Raw genomic sequence first — 25,379 nt, forward strand, 5'->3', positions numbered from 1 at the left:
ACTATATATCAGTCCCCATTTTTTTTTTGGCAAATTAATTACTTTTTTTTTTTTGCTATAGATCTTTTAGGGGTGCCAAAACATTTTGACAATACCATGTAATACAAATTTTACGAGTTAGAGTCAAAAATTAAGTGTGAGTCGAAAGTAGGTTAACACAATCAAGGACGGACTCACATGTATTTGAATGCGAGTAATTGCCCCTCTTCAAATTTAAGGGTGTTCATAAATCGATCCGATCTAATTATAATTTATCGCTAATTATTAGATTTCCAATTATGATCGAATCGGATTGGATGTCATTTTTAAATATCCAATTGAATCAGATTAGATGTTAGATGGAGTGTCTAGTGTGTTACTTATTTAATATTTGGACATTCCCCCTTCCCTTAGCTCACTCCCACCTTTCTTCCTTGCTTATGGCTCTCTTCACCTAATCAAAGGTGCCTCGGAATGACCTTTTAGGAGTTCATCAAGCACTTTTGGCATGTTTGTAATGGTTTCTTCCAGCTGTAAGTTGTTTGTCCTCAACTCGTTCATCTCCTCATTGTGAATACGAGTTTAGGAGCTTGAACTCACCGAGTAAACCCATTTCTCTTTTCCATGTTGGTGGTGCGAGGTTCCAAGATTTCTTAGTGTTGGCGACAGTGGGCACCTTATACGCGACAGAACTCTTTGCCTTTTTGATCCATTTTCACCATCAGGTGTGACGGAAGCGATCACTCCATCTTGATGCATGTCCACTGGGACCTCTTCATGGTGGTTGTCTTATCCTCTTGCTTGAGATCTTCAACCGTTCACACCTTCTTCTCTTGCTTAAGGCCTTCTATCGTCCACACCTTCTACTCCTACTTAAGGCCTTTGATCGTTCACACCTTCTTCCCCAATGACGAGTGGTGGCAACTATTGCCTTGAAGAGATCAGTTAAGTGTTGTTTAGGCGAACTTCCATACTTTTGAGACGACAAGAGCGCCTGGGCCTTTTTCAATGATTGTATGTAAGGAAACAACATGGCCTGAGCTTAAATCGTTAATGGCAAGAACTCGTCAACTAAGAAATGGTCGACAAAATTAAGATTGAAGATGGTATTGAAAACTTAGAATCAAGAATTAGAATCAAAACATAAAATATGAATATTCAGAAGTATATTGCTTGAGATTATCGTGTATTACAAAATTTTCCAACCCCCCTCACATTTGAGAATGAGGAATTTATAGGCTCTAATGGCCTGAGATACACTTGTGGTCCCCAAGGGACAAGCTGACCTTATAAGACTGCGAATTATAGGTGAAGGAGGTGGTCTTGCGCATTGTACTATGGTCGGGTGTCAGGTGGTCCTGAGTTGCAGAGGTGGTCATTGCAGAGTACCTATTGTTGGGACATTGAGGGATGTAGATGAAGTGCCTCCACTTTTTGTACCCTCTTGTCACCAGGTCATGCTGAAGGCGTGGTCGTACTCTGTTTTGTACTTTTTCGCGTGCATGCCTTGTCCTTTGGTTTCTCTCTTAACGGTCTTCTCTCCAACACTTAGGCAAACTTCGCCTTCATCTCTCTCTCTCTCTCTCGCATCCATCTCCTTCTTGCACATCTCTCTCTCGCACCCCTTCTCTCACCCATCTCTCTTTCTCTCTCGAACCCTCTCTTACTCGTACAACTCTTCTCTCTCACCCATCTCTCTCGCCCAACCCCTCTCTTGCCTATCTCTCTCTCTCGCACACACACTCTCTCTCGCCTGCCTCTCTCGCCCATCTCTCTCTCTCTCGCCCAACATCTCTCTCGCACCCCCCTCTCTCGCCCTTATCTCTCTCTTTCACTTAATATCTCTCTCTCACCCTCATCTCCTTTCCTTGCATAGCATCCAACGTGCATGCACCAACTCGCACGACTGTCTCTAAGCTCCATCTTGTCAACCCCTGTTTGCAGATTGTCACGGGGTTGGTCTTTGTGATGCTTAAATACATCCCAAAAATCATAAAATGTCAATTTTTAAGGTTAACAAATAGTGAAATAAAATATATTATTTAAAAAAAAAAGTGAAGGAAAAATAAAGAAGCTATGGTGTAATGTAAATATGTAAGATAAAATAGATAAAATGAGGTTTTGGTGAAATATTTAATATGATAGGGTAATGGGAGTGCTCTTAGAAATATATTACCAAAATTCTATCCTTTAAAATATATCACCAAAACTCTACTTTCTCTATTTTACAACACACTTTTAATTTACACCATACATTAGAGCATCTCCAATGGAGTGTCAAAAAGGTAATGTATTGCTATATTTTAGCACACTTATGGAGAGATATAAATATGGTGTATTGCCATTTTTAAAATATTTTGCTCAAACTTGAATCCAATAGTGATGTAAAATGTGTGCCAATTCGGCACGAAAGATAGTTTGGGTCAAATTTTAGCCCACAATAAATACAAACTTTTTTAATTAACTAATATTTTTATAAGATATTAAAATAATATAAATAAAATTAATTATTTTTTATATTTTCAATGAGCATCAATGATAGTATTGACTTCTAATTTGCATCTTATGCATTGGAGCACAAATACAAAAATTGAGCTAAATTTAATTCAAAATTACACCACCCATTAGATATGATCTTAAAAAAAACTAATACTCCAATGATGTTCTAAAAAATGTGCTAAATTTAACACATGTTAAAAATTGTGATAAATTTGACGCAAGATATAACATTGTGTCAAATTTAATCCACAATAATTGTTATTTTTGTTTATTATATTATAATGCTTCTAAATATTATAATTTATTGACTTTTACTAAACTTTAAATTCTTTATTTATCATATTACCATTTATTTAAATAATAAGGAATAAAAAGTAATAATTTTTGTATATTCTCAATAAAATATTAAATACATCAATATATGTAATTAATTCTTTTTATTATTTTACATATTGCGCATTGAAGCACAATGCAATTATAAATATTAAATAATGGCCAAATATAACACAAACTCATTTTTGTGCTAAATTTAACATAAATTTCAAATCTTTCAATAAAAATAGTCTCAATTTTTTTAAAAAAATACATCACCAAAACTTCCCTTTTTTTTTTTTTTTTTAATTTTAGTATACTCTATTCATTTTAAATTTATAATATTAATATATACATATATCTTCATACAAAAATAAGTAATAAAACTCAAAACAAATAATAAAGTACATTTAAAACAATAAATAATATTCTATAAATATAACACATCTACGTAGTATGTTTTTAGTACAGTTCTTTAAATATTTTAAAATTTCTTTATTTTAAAACAATTGTTATGAATGCTCTAAAATAATAAGGAAATTTTAAAACCGAAAAAGAAAACCAAGAGCATGTTTGGTATTGTTTTTTGTTTTTTGTTTTCAAAAAATTATTTTTAAAAATGAGAACAAAAAATAGTTTTTGAAGTTTTTAAAAAACAAATCATGTTTGGTTAGTGTTTTTTAAAAACAATATTGACTAAAAGTGAATTGGTTTTTAAAACAGAAAACAACATTTTGTTGTTTTCAAAATTCTTGGTTTTTGTAACTTTGTTTTCTAAAAACTGTTTTAAAAAAACAAGGCCAAACAAGCCAAATTGTTTTCAAAAAATAATTTCTGTTTTTAAAAACAAAAAACAGTTTTTTTAATTATGATGCCAAACATGCACCAAGTTTTTTATTGGCTCACACACGAGCTCTACTAGGAACTAGCTTCTGATAGAAAAACAAATTCTTATTTTAATGAGATATTCATTTTCGTATCAACCATTTTAGGTTACAAAAATAAATAATAAAAAAAACATATTTTAAAACAAGTTATCTATTTTCTTTTTATTAGAAATCGGCAAGTTATTTTGCTAGAAAACCATTGATAAACGAAAGTGAGGAGAAAAATAAAGCAAGAAAAATAGAAGGTGAAAAATAAATGCATAACCTACTAGTACTATATTTGTCTCCCTACTCTTAACCGTATTACCTCCCAAATAATATTTACAAATTACAAACCCACATAAATCAGATGGTAATTACATAAACGCAATGTGGGCACCACTTGATTTCTTAGAATTTTCTTCATCATTTCATTATATATAGTATCTACCTATACATACAAATTAAATTCTACTAACTTTGAAGGCCCCAATATTCAAATTCCACTAGGGCAATAATAATTAAGAAAATATTTTATCCTTTTCGCCTCTGAGATCTTCTTAACCCCTAAAAACAAGAAGGAAAAGTTACTCTTCTGTCAGAAATCACAACAATGAAAACATATCTAAAAGGCACTAACAATTTTAGCTTAATTCATTCCTTTTGAATCTAAAGAAAAACAGAAACAAGAACAAAAATTTGAATTGGTGTGTTCTTATAAAAGTTTTCTGTTTGTTAGTGAAGGGGTCGATAAATATTCAAAGAATCTAAAAGATTAAACGGAATTTCTAGAAAAAGTAAAAGAATCTTTAACTTTTTAATGGTGCAACTAGAACTTAAAAATTACCGTGTTCTCATTTGTATCAATAACTTCCGCCGAAGCTTTCTGACTCTTCGTCGTCTTCTCTGTATCCATAAACTAAAAGTTAGGCCAAAAAACATCCACTGGAACAAGAATTACAAAGCACTGAGAGTGAGCTACTTTACTCCATAATCATGCAGAAAGAGAGGACCATATCAGATTATCACAGCGGAACCCTAAAACTAGCATATAAAGTGTGAAAAATAAAACATAATGTTCTTGACACATCTACTACCCAAGTGGTCCCAATTCCAATGAAAAACATCATAAAATGTTGATGATGCCTTGTACAGAAAGCAATCCCAACTCGCTCCATAAACTGATGAATGAAAATATAACCACATTCATCCAAAGACACAACATAGCTACAGCAGTATGGTTAGCTTCAACTAGGCCTCGATGGCATGTCAGTGAGTATAAAATACAAGGATAGATATATGTACACGCTCACACACGCTACAAATGCAAACAGTATTATTAAACTTAAGTGGCAGCTTGACATATCAGATTCCAAGTATTACCAGGACATAGAAACAATCTGATAAAAACCTTACCACTTTCCTTTCCAACAGTTCTTGAAGGTCGAGCAGGAGCTTTACTGTGTGTATCGGTAGGTTTCTTTCTGTCACTGAAACAATAACTTCCCGTATCACCACTATATTATGGAAATTAGTGTTCCTATAAAAACATTAAAGCGATAGATCTACAAAGTGGACGGTAAAATTTGCAACTGTACAAAAAGAACACTTACTAATCATAATAAAGCACAATCACAAATCGAAAAATAAATCAACATTTCGGACAAAGTGATTCACCAAGGCAACCCAGAAACACGAAAAATATAAGATTACACACTAAATTGATTATTCCAAGATATACCAAAATATGAGTCTAGGAGCTTCACAAAGGATTAATTACCATGTTATATTTAGCCTACTATTTCGTAGATGGTCATTTAAAAATGAAAATATACAAAAATTATTATATTTTATTTTTTGTTATCAAAATCATAATAATATGGTAACTAAAAAATGTAAAGTTTTATAATAGTTAAAGTCAATGAATCATAATAATTATTAGCATTATAGTTGAATTTATTATGGGCCAAATTTAACACAAGTTTTAATATGTTCCAAACTTAGCATGCAACTTTTAGAATACTATTGGAGTGGTATTTTTTTGAAGTGTGCTGAAATATAGTAATACACCACTCTAATAGAGATGCTTTAAGATACAACCATTACATTCTCAATATAAACTAAGTCACGTACGAACGAAAAGTGCAACAAAAATTGGTTGAATCTTTCGTTACAATTCATTATTATATAATCTAAAATGAGCATTTAAAATTGTGAATTAGAACAAAATCTAAAATTGATCTCAAATTTAAATTTATACTATATTTGAGTAAATTAAAGCATTGGGAATAGGATTTATTTTGAATATGACCTAAATAATCCTAGCTCTACTAGAGCAAGAAGTTCTGACAAAAACTAACACTAAAGTTTTAAATATGATAGAACTCTATTAATAACCACTCAATTAAACAATGGCGTATGTAGTATCTCATCCTCCATAGTCAGGTCGCATTGCTCAGACACAACTATTAAACAGTAGTCAAAACGGTAATTCAAAATTAGCAAAGGAATCCTTGTATCAAAACTGAAGGTGAAACCTACTTCAAATGCAGACTCAGAAAGTAGAACATGAAGTTGACATGTCTTATGGGTAGGTCTAGTAACACAGTAATAGAACATACTAGATAGTCCAATGGGAAGAAATACCAAAGAGATTAATTATTAGTGACTTACCGACACTGTAATTGTAGGGCATTTGGATTCTCTGCTGGCATAACCTTCAAAGGTATAAGCAACATATTGTAAGGACCTCTAATTATCAGAACAAACGTATGATGTTGGGGTCTATCAGAAACCTCTTATACTCTTACCGTTTCGTGTTGGGCATCATCACCTATAGTCTCCCAGCTCTCGCTGTCCAAGCATAGGAGGTCTATGGTCCCATTATCGCATGCAATCTGTCCATCAATCCAATAACTTAACAACTAGCTCACAAGACAACAACCCATTTAGAAAAGAAAATTTCTGAAATTTATTTTTCAGGACTTCTCTGTTATTAAGCTGGAGTTATTTTTCCGTAAAGCCCCTTTGGTTGTGAGTTACATTCAATAAAAGCTTTGTTTCTTTGAAGAGAAAAATAACTAGTCGAGTACATTTTAGATTGTACCCACTCACCTTATGAGTATTGTTTTCAGAATTATAACTATCCACAGTGCCTGCATAAAAGCTGGTAAAGAAAAATAATAAATTATCATTAGATGGACAAATCAAACAAGATTCACTAGCTACTGTCTCCAGTAAAATTCTCACCATCGTTCAATTGGCGATAACAATTTGATCCGCTTTCCAATTAATGCCTCTCCCGTATCAGTAGTTTTCTATATAATTCATATATATTAGGATATTCTGATGAATGATTAAAGAATAAAAATTTGAAAGTAATCCAAATAGGCTCAATTAAATTCATAATTACTTTCAAGCTGCAACTGTCTTTGAGCTTAGCTTGGTTCAATTTGGAATCTTCAGAACCACTGTTGCTGCTCGCCCCACCACTTACTTTTAAAGAAGCAACATTTCTTTTCATGTTTCGGGTTGAAACACGTGATCCAGCCACAGGTGGTTTTACTGGCACAGAACCACTAGAGGATATTATATGTTCTGTTTCATGATTTGATTCGGATTTTCCAGAAGCATCAATATGATGATCAATTTTAGAACACTCATGCAGTTGAGCTGACCCAGAACCATTCATAGAGGCAGCAGCCTGTTTTCTCCTACCCCCCGTGGCAGTGCCTTGCTTCACAGTTTGTTCAGTCTCTGCTGATTTAGAAATGGGTAAATCTCCTATTTTAGAAAGAGGAAAGTTAAAATTTCTGTCCCTGATAACAGCTGATTGTGAGCAATCCCCTTTATGCTTTCGGCCACGTTTAGATGGATTAGTCTCATGCACCTATATAGCAAGAAAACATCTTAATTTTCAACAAATGTGCTTAAAGAGATTATCTTATATAATATCACCTAACTAAAAAAATAAAAGAAAAAATTTACATGCATACCAAAGAGCTATGAGACTTAAATTTATCAATCACTCTTTTGACAAAGTCTTCATCAAGGCAGGATTGAGCAACATATCCTGTATTAGCCTGCACACAATAAACAAAATAGGAAATCAAAATCATGTTCGACATCTTTCGACAAATTTAAAGCTTTTTTTATCCTTATAGTTCTTTTGGCCATGACTTACTCTGTATAAAGATGATGGTAGCAAAATATGAGATGAGGAGACTGAGATTCCACTTTGATTTACTGCAATGACGAAAGCGAGCCCGATATCTGCTAGAATATGAAGCTTCTGCAATTTACAAAACAATCTGTCACTCGTAATAGAGCACATAATTAAAGATAAGTATTAATCTTTAAAGAGAAAATTCTTACACTAGTATTTTTAATATTGACAGCATCCTCAACTCTCTTGATAGCTCGGAAAATATAAACCAAGTACGAGACGGTGGCTTTAACTTCATTCACATCATCATCAAAATTAATAGCATTGAGTAAGGCCTGCAATACTGAAAACAGTGGACTGCAACGAGAAATTATAATTGGTGAATAAATTCATGGAAGGCAATAAATCCAAAAATATACATACCTGCAAAAATGAGCATATAAGTCTTCATTTCGACAATCTTCAAGAGGAAAATCTTTATCGTGTGCAAGAAAATGAATTAAGAAGACTACTATGTATGCAGGGAAGTCAGTTATTAATCCCTTTTTGTCAGTGTCACCAGTTGTTTGACGAGCTTCTCTGCCATACTCTTTGACAAACTCTGCCATATATTTATATGACTAAACAGAAAAATCAATAAAACAAAATAAGTAAAAATTCAAATCAAACAAACCAAAATAATAAAAGAGCCACTAGACACAAGCATACATCCTCTCGTAGATCCTCAAGGCAGGAGGCCAATGCATAAATACATGCATATCTACTTGGTATAGCACGCTTCTTCAACATTGTGTGTGTTTTATCAAGAAAAGACCTTCTAACAGAATATGAGCCATCCTGGAATTTCATAAAGAAAATAGTCAAATTTGTATCTATGAACTTTTAATGCAATGCAATAGGCCAACGTACCAAGAGGAAGATTAAATATGCAAAATCTTCCCAGATGTTAAGAAATTTAAGAATATTATATCCAAATGCAAAAAATTTAGAACAATCATTCCTTCATGGGTATTCTTCAAAAACAGTGTATGTATACTAATGTAGTTTCAACAACTATTTGAAGCGATATTTCGATCTTTCATAACTAGTCTTGTTTCACCAACTTGGCTATTTCTATATAGTCATGCATAGTATACCTTTGCCATTGAAATTGTTGAGCTAAATATTTCTGAAGAAATATAGAAATCCCATCTTTGAGAGAGTCGGAGAACAGACTTTGCAGCAGCTAGTCTCAAAAAGGACTCATTTCTTTCACTGCATTACACAACGTCAACAAGCAAATAGTAAACTTAGTATCTTAATATAAAGCCTGAAAAGTGTACCCTAGGCCTCATGGTTCCAAATGTGGATTCCACCACTTAATCTATTCCTTGAGGAAAGGAAACATTGCTTCTACTTTGCTTGTCATTCATATAAGCACACCCTAACTGTACAACTACATAAATGACTCGTACAATTGAGGAAGATAACAAACAGACAACAGCATTTTTAAAATTGATACACAGCTTGAGTTTACAATGCAAAAAAAACAATTTAAATTTTCTGAATCATAAAAACAATCCTCCATGAGGAAGTGTAACCCCACCACAACTCAAAAAATATCTTAGGATAAGAAGTAATTAGGAAAAGGGTAAGCAATTAAAACTAGAAATTACTTTTCGGTGAACAGGAAGACAGTATCACAAATATTAAACTGATATCACAACACTACATAAGAATTAGATCCCCACCATAAAACCCATGCCACATAAAATGCTAATAATATAATAAACTAAGCAAATTAAGCAAACCATCGATACCAAGCAACTATATCAACTAAATGCATGTATGAGCCTTCCTACACTAGTTGAAATCCCGAAAATCCCTAAAACCCACTTACGGACATCGGTAAGAAAATTGAGCCCCACATAACCCTAAAAATTTAGGGAAAGATCATATGACTTAGGGTTATCCATCAAATAGGTGACTATGAGGAATTAAGTCCCAGACCACTCAAGTAGCAAACTAAAACACTAAACCACTCACTCCTCATCTTCCCAAATTCTGCGTAAAAGCAGGAAATGTACAGCAATTAATGATAACAAAACTGAAAGCAACCTAGATGTGAAATTGACACAAAAGTACAATAAAATAATTTCACTATGTTGAATAACACATATACCTGCATGCGTCATTATTTCTCATTATAATCAACAATCTGTCCAACAATTCTTTAATATTCCGTCTGACTTTAGCTCCACGGTGTGGCAAAAAACTCTTGACAAGTGTTTTCAGCCCACATATCTACAGAAAGAGGAATAAAATGACTCAAGAAGGTTACAGGAAAATATATCTCAGCTGAAAACTGAAAAGTACAATAGTCCCCAAATCCAATTTGCACATGGTAAGTTAATAATATGTTGGCATGGCTAGAAAGCTTTCACTAAAAAATGAGCTAAAAAAGAGTATTGCAACTTATCATGAGAGGAGGTTGGAGATATACCCTGTGTTTGTCCATTTTAAACTAAAACATAATTCTCTAAAACCACACATACATATGGTGGGTACAACACAAGAACATAACCCCGTGACAATGGTTAAAGTGCAATTAACAAATACATTCAAGGAAACAAGTTTCTGAAAACAATATTTACCTTTAATTTGCAAGAATCACTACAGCCAAGACTATCATCAGATGAGCTAGAAGTTTCTGTTGAGTCCACCTACACAAATTTTATAAATATTACATGAACAAAATTCAACAAGCACCTGAAGAACAAAAACTTAACAAAAATAATTCCACCGGTTGATGACCTAAGAGAGATACTATTGCAGATACAACAAAATCAAACAAACAAGAATACTTTTACCTGTAAAATCTTCTCATAAATAAATGGAGTGATCTCTCCATCATGAGCTTCAAATGTTGAAACAGAATGTTGTGCAAGACAGCCCAAAGACTGCAGCACAGTGGAAGTATTCCTTCCACAATGTAAAGATTCCACAAGTTCCTGCACAGATAGAGGCCATAGTTGATAATGACTGTTAAAAATTATTTTATACAACTAAGAAATTACATGCGAAAAAAAAAAAATTGCAGGCACATTCCTGATCTGTTAGCTGATCTTATCCAATGATTAACTAATGATCAACAATGTATTTTCAGAAGATGTTATTGATCAAGAAACAAAAACAATGTGTAGTCAGAAGACGTTGATTGAGAAACTAAGCCATCCATGGAAAGATATATAAATCAATCCATGTTGAGGGTTCACTAAAATCCATTTTTTGTCCAAGGCATAGCTTTTTGACATATCTTAACAATCCATCTTTTCTAAATGGAAAACAACCCTGCTGCTTTAAAAATGTTTTCCTAGGTTTGGCAAGTATTTATGTTAAGGACAGTGGAGGGAGTTAACACGGATAGAAGAGTTGACTGAAGTAATGCAGACATTGGAGGGAGTTAACAAAGCTTTTTTTTTTCTGAAAAAGAGAAGGAGGCCTTTGTCTTAAGACTAGCCCCACCCCCGACATGTTAACAAAGCTTTTTTGTGTAAGTCAATAACATTCAGAATTATCCTACAAAAAGAGAGGGAAAAAAACCTTTATGGAAATGCCTAATCCCAAGGAAGTACAGATTTTTGTTTGGTTGTTATCTATAAATCGTATAAACATGCAATTCTGCAAAAAAAGGTAAAAGAGATCCTATTCAAGTGCTATCTCCAGGATGGTGTTTTTTGTGCAAACATGAGGACACAACTAATCACATTTTCCTACATTGTAGTTTCTCTCTGGCTTTATGAAACACAATATTTAAAGAGTTTGAGTTTTTATGGGACAAAATAAAACATTAGACAGCAATGTGGTTACATAATAAAAAAGGATTTTACATTCTGATTTAATTAGGGAATGACAGTATTATTCGTTGTATATTTTCCCAATCAATAGTACAAGTTAAGACGTTTAGTTTGCAAAATAAACAAACTAAAAAAGAACAGGTTTTGTGCAATAGTAAGCAGTTTGACTGGCTTGTGATTTGCAAGATGAGAAAGATTAAATTATTATTTATTAGGCTGTCAGACTTATTGGTCCCAGCAGTCCAGGAGTTGCCTAAGAGAGAACGGGCAGAGCTGCGGAGGTATAGTATGGGTTATCATTAATGTGCTTTCTTTTCATCTTGTTTACACTGCTTGTCCTGCTAAAGTTAGCTTTAGTTCACATCAAAAATTTAGTATTCCATTGTTATCAACAAGAATGGTTGAAGGAAACATGAACTAACAATATCGCACAGCCCAAATGATTTTTACCGAAGTTTTTAAAATAAGGAATTCGGGATTTACTAAGAAGTTATCCTTTGGCAGACATATAAGTACATAATATTCCAAGATATATTAAGAATGACGTTGCAGACATTAGTTTGCAAATTGCAAGTACATAATTACGTCTCAACAATTGTACCTTGCATAATTCTGTCTCCTTTGATGTATCAATTAATGTTGCAATTGCTGAAACAGCAAATTTTGACTGCAAACGAGTCCCCTCAAGACATAAACTCTTCAGAAAAGGGTAAATTTCACTAGAAAGACACAAAATATAAAATTAAACAGCAATTTTCAGCAACTTCAAATAACAATACATATATATAGATAGATAGATAAATTACTTTAGTCAAAGACTATACAAGAAATAAATAAAATAAAAGTCCATATAAGTTATAGCAACCACAATAATAACAAAAAAAATAGAGTAGCTCCACAAGGCATGTTTTAGTAAACTCTTATGATTAAACCTAAACTGGATGTCATCATCCTTGCAAATGTTTTATTCAAAACCAGAGAAAATTGTTATTTCAAACGAATTTGTCTATGTATCAAAGCCCAATAATTAAATTACCACTTGTTGAATGGGAAAAGTATGTTACAACTTACAACACAACTTAGTATCATTTCCAATAGGCCGCATAATTAAGAGGTCCTAGGTTCAAACTTGAGACCGCCACCTTACCTCTTCCCCTCACTGTCCTCACCCCTGAGCTAGCCTCAGTCTCTATCCTTCTTATTAAAATGGTACAGAAACTGAATTTGTACAGACAAAACATTGAAACCTAGGGCTCCATAATAACTAAATATTATGTTTAATCCTTTGTTATTAAAACCCCCCAAAAGTCCCGTTCTATATAAATATATTATTAAAAAAACAAATGTCATTTTGATCAAACTTCTTACTGAATAATTTTTTTTTCTTATACAGCAGCAGAACAATTACAAGAATAGAGATGCTGACAGATTCATATAACTCTCCATATAATAAACACAAGTGATCAGCATCTCTTTATGATACGTTAAGCCCAACATATAGGGGGTCCTTTAATATTTAACCTTAAAAGATAATTCTTTATTTCCACAGCATTTTACAGCTGTTATTTTGCATTGTGACATGCTCTTTAATGAAACTTTTATCTTCCCTATAATTTAATTTACTAAAAATCTCAAATCTTTAATCAAACAAATATTTTAACTTCTTGACCAAAAAAAAAATAATAAAAAACAAATATTTAAACTTTAGCAAGTTAAAATGTTGTTCAGCAGTGGGCTTTCAAATTTAGAAGGTTAAATCAAAACAGAAGCACCTTAATATTGATTTGAAGCTCAGAATTGTGATTTCTCAAAGGTGAAAATTTGCAATGGGAAAAGAACGGTCGAGGTCAACTGGACTTGAGTCAATAATAATTTTTTCATATTGACTGGGTCCAGTCAAAGCTCAATAAGAATATTCTATGTTTTTCACCCATCGTATTAGAAAAAGGGAAAAGGAAAGAGGGAGGTTATTTTGCAAAACAGTGTTGCAAGAGGATCTTTAAGCCAAATCCCTCAACAGATTAAGGTTTCCTCTTTTCTTTTGTCCTTCGTTCAAAAATAGCATCAATAATGAGTAATAAGAGTAATTCGTAGTAATACTTACATTGAATTTGTAATGGCAAAACTATGAGCAAAAAGACAAAGACACAACAAGTAATAATGTAATAATACTTCCTGTTTTGAAAATAGAGGGGATGCAAATATTGTAGGGTTCGGTTAGGCGAAGATCCTAGTTTCAAAATGAAAAATAGAGATGCTTTAACGTTTTAGGAACAATAATTTTAAATGCTATTTAGTTAAAAAATATATATATTCTAGTTTTGGCAGTATCCCTAAAATCTATATAAATGCCCCACTTTCATCAATCATCATAGAAAAATAATAAAAATGTTATCAGAGAGTAAGCATAGCATGCCACCCATAAGGGGGATAAAAAAGAGCAGAACTTACCTGACTTTAGCAGAATTTTCTTCTGAACCTCTCAAAAGCTTAGGGAAGATGTTGGTAATAACCTGAGTGAAGATTAAGCAGAAGTGGTTTCACAAAAAGTTATATTAAGCTGCTATTGTACCATAAACATTATTTAGGCAACTCACAAGCAGAGAGTGAGAAAGAATAATATACTCGTATAAATTATCATCATTCAAAGTTTTGATTTCTTTCTGACAGACATCGTTTTACCATAAATCCTCTCTTAATGGTCCACCGATAGTACGCAACCACAACTGATCGGGTGGTAAGGATGTTTGACATAATGATTGTCTAAACTCCTCTCAATCAAACTAAATCCAATTAGCAAACGGAAAGTCTAGGTTCAGTTAGGAGATGAATTAAAAATAGTTTCTTCGCAATAGAAAAGTTCACTTTTACATGTAACGACAAGCAACAATAGCACAAGAGGTCAGTCTCAGACATATAACCACTGTCTCTTTTTTTAAAAAAAATAATAGCACAAAATCAAGAAGAAGAAGAAGAAAAATCATTAAAGATTCCTTCCGGCTCAACAACACAAAGAAAAGTGGTGTCTTTAAACTCTTGGGAAGAAGAACCATTCGAAAAATTCACTGATTTCATTGTCGACCGTACTGAAATTCATGTTGGACTTTATCCTCATTGACTCTTGCATCTTTCCAACAAAAAAACAAATAAATTTGCTATAATGACTAAAAATACCACCGGTACCTTTTGCTTGATCCAAATCCTACAAACTTCTCAATGTGGAACATTGTCGAATGCCCATTAAAAACACCCAACTTACCAATTTGTATTATATGTCATGTCCCCCATTTTGTTCAAGTGGAATGTTCACACATTTGACTTTTGTCATAAGATATTGTTTTCCCACATAAAACTCAAGAGATTTACATAGGCAATAAAACATCTAGTTAACAGCAATTATTCGTACCAAAAGAAGCTGGAGAGAAGAATCCTTGTAGTGCTTATCCCCAAAACTGTCACTGGAAAGATTATCTAAGATACAGCGGACATGCCCTGAACTGAATATGTTATGAGAGCATTTCAAGGAAAGTGTCTGCACAAACTCAAAAATTTTACTTTTATCTCCTATTAAATTCAAAAGCTTGTTCTGCAAATAAGACAAATAAAAAAATGAAGTAAGAAATGTGCATACTAAAAAGTACAAATAACAAATTTATTAACCAATTATTTTCACAATCTGAAAGCTAGAAACAAAAAAAAAAGGCTTAGCTATAATTCCTAGCAAATTAGCTAAAAAAAGTAGCTTAAAATTATAGTGAACATATAAATTATAAACAGATTACTCAGGTTTAATTTCACCAGTGCCCCTCAAAGAGTACTATACACACTTTACCCCCAAATTTCATTTTGTGAGCACTGACCATTCCTAAACATAATTTTTGTAGGACCTACTGCCCCACCATCCAACATCATTCACATTTTGGAAAAAATTCATGGCATGTTAATAGAATTTGAGAATTGATGTATAACAACCCGTAGTTCAAGAAGCGTGTGGTGAATTCCAAAATGCAAACAGTATTTAACGATACTGAAAGAAGGAGAATCAATGACCAAAGTGTTGAAGTCCCTAAAGCTTAAGAGGCATTGGTGACTTCCCAAATTTTATGACAGCTTTTGCTGCAACAGTATGAACATTCATACAAAGCAAGACCTAATACTTTTAAATCAAAATTAGAGGGAAAAAGGAATCAACATACTCTGGTAGTCTCAGCATTTACATGCCCTAGGTCTTTTAACAAAGTTTCGAGAAAATTAAATATTTTATTTTCTTTCACATCGTTCAATTTTTCAAAGCACTTCTCCGCTTTGGAAGGATCTGCAAAGGATTCTGCCATTTTCTTGAATGAACTTGTGCACTTCTCGTTTGAACAATTCTCCTGCAACAAATATTCCAAATTTCTTTTTATTAAGACAATCCAGCCAAGAAGCTATAAACTGTGGTTCGTACCCCTTTTTAATATAAAGAGCTGCAGAATGTAAACACAAATGAATATAATTACAAAAGTAAGAAAAAAAAAATTACAGAACTAAATTCTGATTAAAAAGAGAGGTAGGAACCATGCCATCGTCAAACTGTCCACTAGAAGCTGCTTCAAGAACTTTAACCATGGAGTCTTATTTGGTAAGAAATAAAGCAGGATTTCAGCATTACTACCCGCTAAGTGTTTTTGTTATTTATAAATTGTCTTTAAGAACAAAATTGCAAGTTCAAGACATTGAATTTTAAAAAAATAGTAATTAAGCCCTTTGATTTATTTTCTTTAACAAAATTCACAGTTTTTAAAGGCAAAGTATTTCTTTATATCCTACACACCCACAAATGCAGTAGAAATTCAAAATTTTCCATTTAAAAACAGAAAAATTGGTTTTAGAAAATTAACAATAAAAAATAAATGTTATTGTTTTAAAACTCAAAGACAATTGCAAAAAGTATCTTAGAAGCTAGATTGAAAAGCAAAAAGTTTAGGAAGTCTTTATGCTAGAAAACTACACAACACTTCAAGTAATAACAAAAAACTAAAAATACAAGGGAAGGATAAAATATTTTGAGAGTGAGAGAGAGAGAGAGAGACAAAAGTCATATGTCTGAGACTGAGACTGACCTCCTCCCAAATTTATTATGGAGCCTCACTTATAAAATACAACTAAAACGAATAAAAGAGCAAAAGTGAAACTAGGCATGCTATACGAAGACAAATAATGAATGTCAAAAAAACCAAACAAAATAAGCAAAGTAAAGGATTGAACAATAGTTGCAACTGACGAGGAATCAAGAGTAGAGTTTCAGCAAAAGCAACTCACATCTCTATAATCCTGCACAAGCTAGATTAAGAGATGAGAAAAATTTACGGCAACATGAATTAACATAAAGTAGTTCCTGAACACAATGCTATCATGTTGAGGAAGGAAAGTGGAAACAACTTCAGAGAAATGGCAATGATAATTTACCTTCTCTTTTGCTCTGAAAGCCAAATAAGTTTGCATCTCATTCTGCAACCTACAATAGTAGAGACCTTGTAAACAAAATAAAAGCCAACACGTTCATAGCAGTATTCTGAATCAAACAGCATAATAGTTTTCGATGATTTTATTTCTCTTGATAGGAAACTCTACCTTCCTTTCTGATATAAAACTAAGTTCAATGACTTCACGTGTAGAGGTTTAAAAAGCGAAAAGAGATGGACCCAATGCCTTGTCCTCTCCTCTGCAGAAAGAAGTGCTGGAAATAAATCTTTGACCAAAATGAGCTCCATGTTTTGGGGCCTGTGTGATAATTGTGGAAGTATTTCATTTGACCAGACAAGCATTGAATTATTTTGTAAAACCAGCTATAACATGTGAATAAACAAACCTGAACGCCTTACAGTCTTTGTCATAATAAAGCATAAAAAGTTTACATGGAATTTTTTCCAGTTCATCACATATTGTCATGCGACCTTCAGAACATGCATTGCAATAATCACGATATACTTCCAATAATTTATCCAGAGTCTTTTCCCTTACAGATATCTGCATGTACAACAAAAATATACATATTATATTAATATTAAAAAATAACTCTCAAAACAAAACAAGACAAAAACCCACACTAGGAATAATACTGCACTTTGGGAAAATAGAATTTATAATGTAGATGTACCTTTTTATCCCTAAGTCTTTCAATAGTTTGAGAGATTAATTTACGCGAGAAAGTTTTTAAGTTAGACCTAGCAAGATCACATGCAACACTGACAGCCTCCACTCTCACCCTGTCATCAATATCAAGCAGTCGTCCCTCGAGGGCAGCTGTTCAAATCAACAAAAGAATCATAAACTAAATAGTCTATATCGCAAAAAGTAAAATCAGCCACTATGACACAATTAGAAAACTAATAGCTCAAAAGCTTACAGAGAACTTCATGTGATTCTGTCCCAGTGGGATTTGTCATGTAGCAAATTTTAGCACATTGAAGAGCAGTCACTCTAACTTCTGCAGATATGTCAACAAATCTTTTCAAGAATTCCATGAAAAGATTACGGTAGTTTTGTGCAATATGGAACTCAGGCAGTGAAAGAAGTTTCCCAATCAGAGTAAGAGCTTTTATTCTGACATCTACCTGATCAGTCTACAAATACAATCATACAATTAATTAAATAGATATAATAAATTCAAGTATATCAGAAAGATGCATACTACATAAAATACAACTAATGAGTTCCTTATGACTGTGAACCCTGATGTAAGGTAAAGCATTGAACAAAAACCAACACAGATTGAAAAAGTTTACTTACCAGTAATTCTTGAGACATGTTTGGAATGATATCGTGAAGCATATGAGGAGCACACTGTGCAATTTTAAAAATGATTTCATGGTAAAATTCTTTGTTTTCACTTTGTACAGCATCTCTATTCATAATGCAAGATGTTAAAAATTCACAAACAATAGGCCCAAGCTTCTCTGCAGAAGTCTTAATCACGGACATGGCTAGCTGACAAGCAGCGGATGGTGTTTTCTGTAAGGGAAAAACAGATGAGTTAATTCAGAAGAAAATGAAGGTAAACATTGATGTTATGTAGTCCTCATTCTTGTATACATAAAGTTTCCTATTTTCTGAATTGATGTTTTCGACATATTACAACCAAAAGCAGTGCAAATTGGGAATTTAACATTTGCAAAATACAAACTAAGTAGTTCCCAATAATTCAGTATTTGCAATCTGTAATGGACAACCATTGAGAAAAAAAAAAATTGAACAAAATTATCAACTTTCAAGAACCCACGAAATTCTAGACAAACTCACACAATACATAATCAGTTCTAATTTCTACGTGAAAAAGTTTCAAATTTCAATGTAAGAGATACAACCTGGACTATTACAGGATAAAACCATTTCCCCCATTTGTTACACCTTGTTATTAGTCTAATAGTATAATGGTTTAGGATTTTGGATGCTGAGTTATCAAGTCCTTGGTGGCTGAGATGATTGTTGAATTGTTGTCTAATACTTAGATTGCTATTGGTTGGCTAATTAGGGGTGGTTGTTAGTCTAGCCTATAAATTCTCAGATTTTTTTTTTTTGCAAGAAAAATTCTCAGATTGAGTCTTATGAGATAGGATGAGTTCTGTGTTATTGTTTAGAGTAAAAGATTACTATGGGAGTTTGCCATGCTCTTCAAGAAACGTGGAATTTTGTATCTATTCTTGCTCCTATCAATAAAAAATAACTTTTCATAGTTCTTTCAAGAATTGAATTGTGTCAGACCGGTTGGTATGACTGGGAAGACAAAATGAGACTAAAGCCAAAAAAATAGGACCAAGAAAGGATCGAGGATCTATCGGAAAGGGAGAATAATTTCGACGCCATAATGGTTGCCTTTGATCGAATTCTTGAATATCTAGATCAAATTTGTTCAGCCAAGAAAAGAGATTTTAGCCTTGACCAACCAACTTCTTGGAAACTAGGAGGGTGTTTGGCTGTGTTTTCAGTTTTCAATTTTCAGAACTGTGTTTTTAAAAGTGAGAATAAAAAATAATTTTTTGTCATTTTAAAATTTAATACTGTTGGTTCATGTTTTTTAATACTATTTTTAGATTTTTTGTTTACTAAAAAAAAACTTCAATATTCTACACCATATTGCATATTGTGTCTGAGGTCCGCGTCCGGGGTTCGAGGTCCAGGTCATGGTTGAGGTCGGAGTCAGGAGTCCGAGGCCTGGGGTCCAAGTTTGGGGCCGAGGTCCAAGTCCGTGGCCGAGCATCGAGGTCCGAGTTCAAGTTCGAGTCCGGGTATGTGAGTGAAAATATAAAAAAAAAAAATATGTTAGACAAAAAAATAAAAATTGTTTTTGAAAATAGAAAATAACATTTTGATGTATTCTTTTTTTTTTTAGAAAAAAAAAAAAAAGAGAAGAGGCCATTGTCTTAGACTGATCCTCCTCTGGTATAGATTTAAACCCTCACTTTTGGGGGAGAAAAACTGACATGAACAGAATAAAAGGAAGTAAAAAACAATAACAACAAAGTAAAATGCAAAAAAAAACATAAGAAGTTACAGGCCAGAGCCTAAATTACAACAAAACTCTCCATTCTCTACTCAGATCTAGAAAAGATATATCTTCGAAATGCTTGGTTTTGAAAACCCATGTTGCTGACCAAAACTTGATTTTATTCCAAACCACTTCTGCTGAATTCTCTGTGTTTTCAAAATTTCTGGAATTCCTCTCTAACCAAATAGCCCAAAGTGTTGCCAAGGCAACAGTTTTCCAAAGAATACCCTTATGTTTGCTTCCTTTTAACTTACAAACTATCATTTGTGTAACAATTTCAGGAAAAACCCAATACAAACCCGAATTCCTCCAGCAGCTTTGACCATAAGCTGGAAGAAAATTTACAGTGCAAAACTAAATGATCCACTTCTTCTCCATTGTTCTTACAACATACACACCACCCAGGAGAAATGAGGAGAAAAGGTCGCCTTCTTTGTAAGACATCATGCACATTAACTTTCCCAAGAGCTACTAGACAAACAAAAAATTTAACCCTTGAAGGGACTGCATTTTTCCAAAAATTTTGATGTTTTCTGTTTTCTAGTTTTTTGTAACTCAGTTTTTAGAAAACTGTTTTAAAAAAAAATTTGGCCAAATGCACCCTATTAGTTTCTAAAAGTTGTTTTCTGTTTTTAAAAGTAAAACAGTTTTTAAATTATGAAACCAAACAACCCCTAGATATCCTGTAAGAAAAACTTGCAACGGCAAGGTCCTCGAATCTCTTTGGCGTCGGAGAGCTCGATTGCCATTTCCTCGTATGACCACCAATGGAATTCCATTTTCGCTTGGAGCCAAGAAGCCGCATGGTGAGGGTACCACTGGCGATGAGGAAGCCCACCGCAAGGGAGAGATCAACTAGAACAAAGACAAAGATAAACGACTCTAACTTCCACAATTCGTTTTCTTCGAACGGGTCACTAAAACCCTATCACAAAAGGCCAACCCAATCAAAATTGTTCAAGAATAAGTCCACATAAGAGAGCCTCTTGACCTATTTTATCAAGAAAATGGGTTGGGCGCTTGAGATCTCGATAAGGGCCGATCAGAAGTTTCTTCTCCTTGCAAAAGGCTAGACATTAATCATTCTATTCTTTCCTTAATCCTCAACGTCGAACTTGAAGCCGCAACAGTGCCCCAATTCAAGGCTTACACACGGGTGAGGCACCAAACTCTGGGAGTGGCTTCTTTGAACAAAACTCAGGTATTTGTTACTACAGCAACAATATGGCAACTGGACATACTCTCTGGATTTTCATTTATTTTTTTTAATTCTTTTTATGTGCCTAATCAGCGACTGGCCAATCTTTCGCATGCACAATCTTGAGGTATGGAATTTGGGTACTGCTCTAGTATAAACACAATGATGGGATTTCGACAAGGGGTGCTAAACGCGAATTCTGCTATCAAATTTCTTTTTTTTTTATCTTTATTTCCTCATCTTACAATATCAATGGTGACCAAGGAAGAGAAAAAAGGATTTGTCAATTTTTAGGCAACAATTTAATGAAGAAAGAAAGTGAAAACTGTTAGATTTGTGAGGAAGACACAAGTTATTGGGTAATTGTTCTATGGCTCCTCATCAAAAACATCGGACCATCAGATCGCAACTACTTTGCTTGTGTATTCCTATACTTGAAATGCTATTGTCTTGAAAAAACCAATTACCTATGGAAACCTCCCTCGCCTTGTCTCTGGAACAAATCAATTTACATTGGCAAGCATGATTTTGGTGATCAATATTAGAACTGAAGTGAAGAGAGAGAAGGCAGTTTTTTTTTTTTTTTTGAAAAGGGAAGAGACCCACATATCGAGGGGTCTCTCTGATATTTATTAATAAGCCTCACTTATGGCGGAGGAAAACCATGGTTACAGTAAACATCAACTTTATTAGTGCAGAAAATGTACAATTGGTTGTGTCCAATATGGACGAGTTTATACTAGTTTTTTGTTAGGCTTCCAAGTTTGAAATTGCAAAAACCTTTGCGAATGGATTCTCAAAACATTCGCCTTGAGGACAAGGTGAAAGTTTGGGTGAATTGTCAAGTCCTTGGTGGCTGAGATGATTGTTTAATAGTTATTTAATACTTAGATTGCTATTAGTTGGCTAGTTAGGGTTCTTTGTTAGTCTAGCCTATAAATTCAGAGATTAAGTCTTATGAGAATAGGGGTTCTGTGTTATTGTTTAGAGTAGGGAGTTTTTCCAATTCCTCGAATAATTTGAAATTTTGTATTTGTTCTTGCTCTTATCAATAAAATAACTTTTCATAGTTCTATTAAAAATTGAACGGTGCACAAGCGTGCATCACCATTATAGGTTTTCCAACAATCCCAATTCATCATCATATAAATAAGACAATGTAAATTTTTACTAAAAAATGATCATTGGCTTATCAAAGTTACTGAATCTTACACTGCACAAAGGCAACCCAGTGCCCTAGGACTTGTAACCCATATCACAAAATTTCAACAGTATAAAAAGATGCTGTTTCCAGAAAATCAAATTGAAGATTGACAATTGTAAAAATCAGGGTGGGCCAAAATATGCTTACTAAACTGACACTCACCTTTTCTTCCTTCAAAAGATTATGTAAAATCACGTCCAAAAGTAGTTGAGTAACCTCCTCGTTAAGAATATCAGTCATTATAGACAAAATATCATTTATCAAACTCTGCTGGTGATGCTCTCTTGAAAAATTAAGAATAACAAAAGAAAAAATAATTAATAACATTATAGTTGTACTTGTATCACCAAGATTTTGAGAACAAGCATAACCTACAGAGCATTCAAATAGTTAAGCGATTGGAAAGCAAACTGTCAGTGATCCAGTCCAATAGTAAATGAACTTTTCTTGAATAAAAAAAAAGAGAGAGAGACAGACAGACAGAGGTCAAATGTCTAGAACTGCCCTTCTCCCAAGTTTATTGAGAGCCCTCAGCTATGGTGGAGGAAAACCTTGGTTAAATGAAAACTTGGGAAGGACTTACTACAACAATCAAAAACTCTACAAACAGAAATAAAACCCACTCCAAAAGTAAATGATCTAAAACCGTACTTGGGATAAGAATAAGTTTCTTATTATCCTAAATTATTTGAAATAAAATCGCCAGATGAAGTAAGTACCAAATTCCTTTCTTTGAACTAGTACAGCAACAAAAAATATAATCCGCAATGACTAATATTACAGAAGGCTATAGTGGAAAAGAGAAAAAAAACAAGGACAGATACCAAAATGATGGCACATGAAGTAAAGAAAGAGAGAAGATGCTGACCTCACAACAGAGAAAAATGTAGTGAACATTTCCATAATCAAATCATTGCAGTCAATATCCAACATTATCACACAACATTTACATCTTGAGACAGTCTCCAGAATCTTAACCCTCCTCGAAAAGTATGGGCTTGTGGTATCAGCTAGCTCCGCAAACATGCTGATGATAAGTTCAAAAACACCCTGAAATAAGGAATTAAGTACCTAGCACTAATCAGTCCCCCATGAATTTTCTTTTAAGGTGTTGATATAGTTAGCATAGATGAAAATATCAATCACTAAGCATAATAACGTTTCAACCCTAAAATAATCATCAATTCTACGAACTTGATAAGCACAGACAACATAATACAACGAAAATGAAAACGTTTTTACCCTAAGATACTTATCCTCGAACGGTAGGTCGGGTGCCAGGATCCGAAATGTTTCACTAACACATATGGCTACCAAGAGCTTAACATCATTATCTTTATGCTGAAGCAATCCGCGTATTATGATACATTCTTTCAGAGGCTCAATCGCAGCCTCTATCTCTCTAGCAGCTTCCAACTTTTTATTGGGGTCAGGAGAAGAAGGCTGTTCCAACTGTGACAAAGCATTTGCAGCTTGCTGCAAAAAAGAAACACCAATGAATCACAGAAAGAACCAGCAAGAACGACGATAAAGAAAAGCGATGAATCGATCAAGATTGAGAAATTTGTTTAAAAACCATAGACACAAAACCATACTCCCGAATTCAGCGAGGACTAAATTGATGCACAAAAACATCAAAAGTAACCATTAAGAAACTGAATGGAAAAATAAAATTGAGCAGACAGTGGTTTAATCCAAGCTATTGGAGAAGTGTAGTAATGAAATGAACTTACTCGAAGAGATTTGACAATGAAATCCTTGTTTGGGTTGGTTCGTTTGGTGAGTTTAGTGCCGGTATCGGAGATGAGCTTCAACAGTGAATCGTCCATGGATATGGTTTTCAGTGAAGATTGTAAATGAGGGTTTTAGTGAATTTGTAAGGGCATTGCTTGGATTGGTTGGTTGCTCGCTCGCTCCTTTGACGAAGAGAAATTTTGCTTCAGTGTTCCCTCCTTCCTTTAGGGCGCGCGTGATTTAAACCTTCCTTTTTCACAATGTGTTCTCTCCATTTAGAAACTAACTTTAGAAAATTGGAGTTTTATTTGCCCCCTAACAAATTTAGAACACTCTCTTGCAACTTCTTCATCCAATAGTGTAATGGTGAATTACCAATATACTATTTTTTTTTACTTTTTTTTAAATTTACGGTTTGAGTTTCTTAAATAGTTGCAGCGCTAGATGCAATAGGGGTGTTGCAATAGGAAAAAACTGTTTTGAAATGTAAAAATAAAAAAAAATCCCTAGTTTAAAATTAAAATAATTTGCATAATTTTTAATTTACTTAGAAAAGATTTTTTTTAATAGTATCCAAATACTTTAAAAAATAGTTTTTATTAACATTTATTAAACTCTAATTGGAATCAGAATAATCAATAGAAGAAATCAATTGGATTAAAATATAAAATAATCAGAAATAATATTTTATTTTGTTGTTTACTAAACTAACCAGAAAAGAAATCAGAATCATTTTATTTTGTTTACATAATCATGATAGATAATCGGAATGACTTAATTTGATTAAATTGTCATTGTTAGAACATGTAATTATTTTTTATTTATATATTTTTTAAGGGCATATTTGTCTTTTTTTATTTTTAATTAATAAAAATATAATTAATATAAAGTAAGTTAAAGAAAGGGAAAGGTATTCTTTATGAAAATGGGGGAGAACATTTTCTTTTGTTTTCTCCTTAATTTGTGTGGACTCCACTAGTTTCTCCCGTTCCAAAATTTAATAAACAAATGAATGGGAATCAATCCCATACAATTGATTCCTATTCTCCTTTAGTAAAC

At 33.3% G+C, this 25,379-nt stretch overlaps 1 protein-coding gene across 2 annotated transcripts; it reads right to left on the reverse strand.

Annotated features, from left to right (window-relative positions):
* Positions 1 to 3,916: 3,916 nt before the first annotated feature.
* On the reverse strand, positions 3,917 to 24,667 carry LOC115724929 (sister chromatid cohesion protein PDS5 homolog B). Of its 2 annotated transcripts, XM_030654305.2 has the most exons (31): positions 24,320 to 24,667; positions 23,829 to 24,062; positions 23,455 to 23,636; positions 22,749 to 22,869; positions 18,429 to 18,650; positions 18,046 to 18,262; positions 17,797 to 17,942; positions 17,509 to 17,666; positions 17,271 to 17,420; positions 17,106 to 17,154; positions 15,854 to 16,033; positions 15,064 to 15,243; positions 14,109 to 14,170; positions 12,259 to 12,376; positions 10,671 to 10,811; positions 10,455 to 10,523; positions 9,983 to 10,104; positions 8,958 to 9,075; positions 8,530 to 8,658; positions 8,245 to 8,441; positions 8,031 to 8,178; positions 7,840 to 7,947; positions 7,652 to 7,738; positions 7,069 to 7,545; positions 6,906 to 6,973; positions 6,771 to 6,822; positions 6,467 to 6,553; positions 6,330 to 6,373; positions 5,073 to 5,146; positions 4,504 to 4,562; positions 3,917 to 4,223 (listed from the first exon to the last, which is right to left on the reverse strand). In XM_030654305.2, exons 1-31 carry the CDS (start codon positions 24,413 to 24,415, stop codon positions 4,191 to 4,193), a joined length of 4,128 nt encoding a protein of 1,375 aa, XP_030510165.1. In that variant the 5' UTR covers positions 24,416 to 24,667; the 3' UTR covers positions 3,917 to 4,190. The 2 variants fall into 2 exon arrangements, with proteins under 2 accessions (XP_030510165.1, XP_060973744.1); XM_061117761.1 differs by lacking the exons at positions 22,749 to 22,869; positions 23,829 to 24,062; positions 24,320 to 24,667 and having other exon boundaries at positions 23,455 to 23,591.
* Between the last annotated feature and the right edge of the window lie 712 nt (positions 24,668 to 25,379).

Source organism: Cannabis sativa, chromosome 6 (genome assembly GCF_029168945.1).
Source record: "Cannabis sativa cultivar Pink pepper isolate KNU-18-1 chromosome 6, ASM2916894v1, whole genome shotgun sequence".
Taxonomy (NCBI): domain Eukaryota; kingdom Viridiplantae; phylum Streptophyta; class Magnoliopsida; order Rosales; family Cannabaceae; genus Cannabis; species Cannabis sativa.

Excerpts from the sequence above, each read along its gene's own strand:
- LOC115724929 (XM_030654305.2), bottom strand. The coding sequence starts at position 24,415 with ATGGACGATTCACTGTTGAAGCTCATCTCCGATACCGGCACTAAACTC. Across the intron at positions 18,263-18,428 it reads ACATGTCTCAAGAATTACTG|ACTGATCAGGTAGATGTCAG; the intron begins GTAAGTAAACTT and ends TTGTATTTGTAG. Across the intron at positions 7,739-7,839 it reads TACCATCATCTTTATACAGA|GCTAATACAGGATATGTTGC; the intron begins GTAAGTCATGGC and ends TATTGTGTGCAG.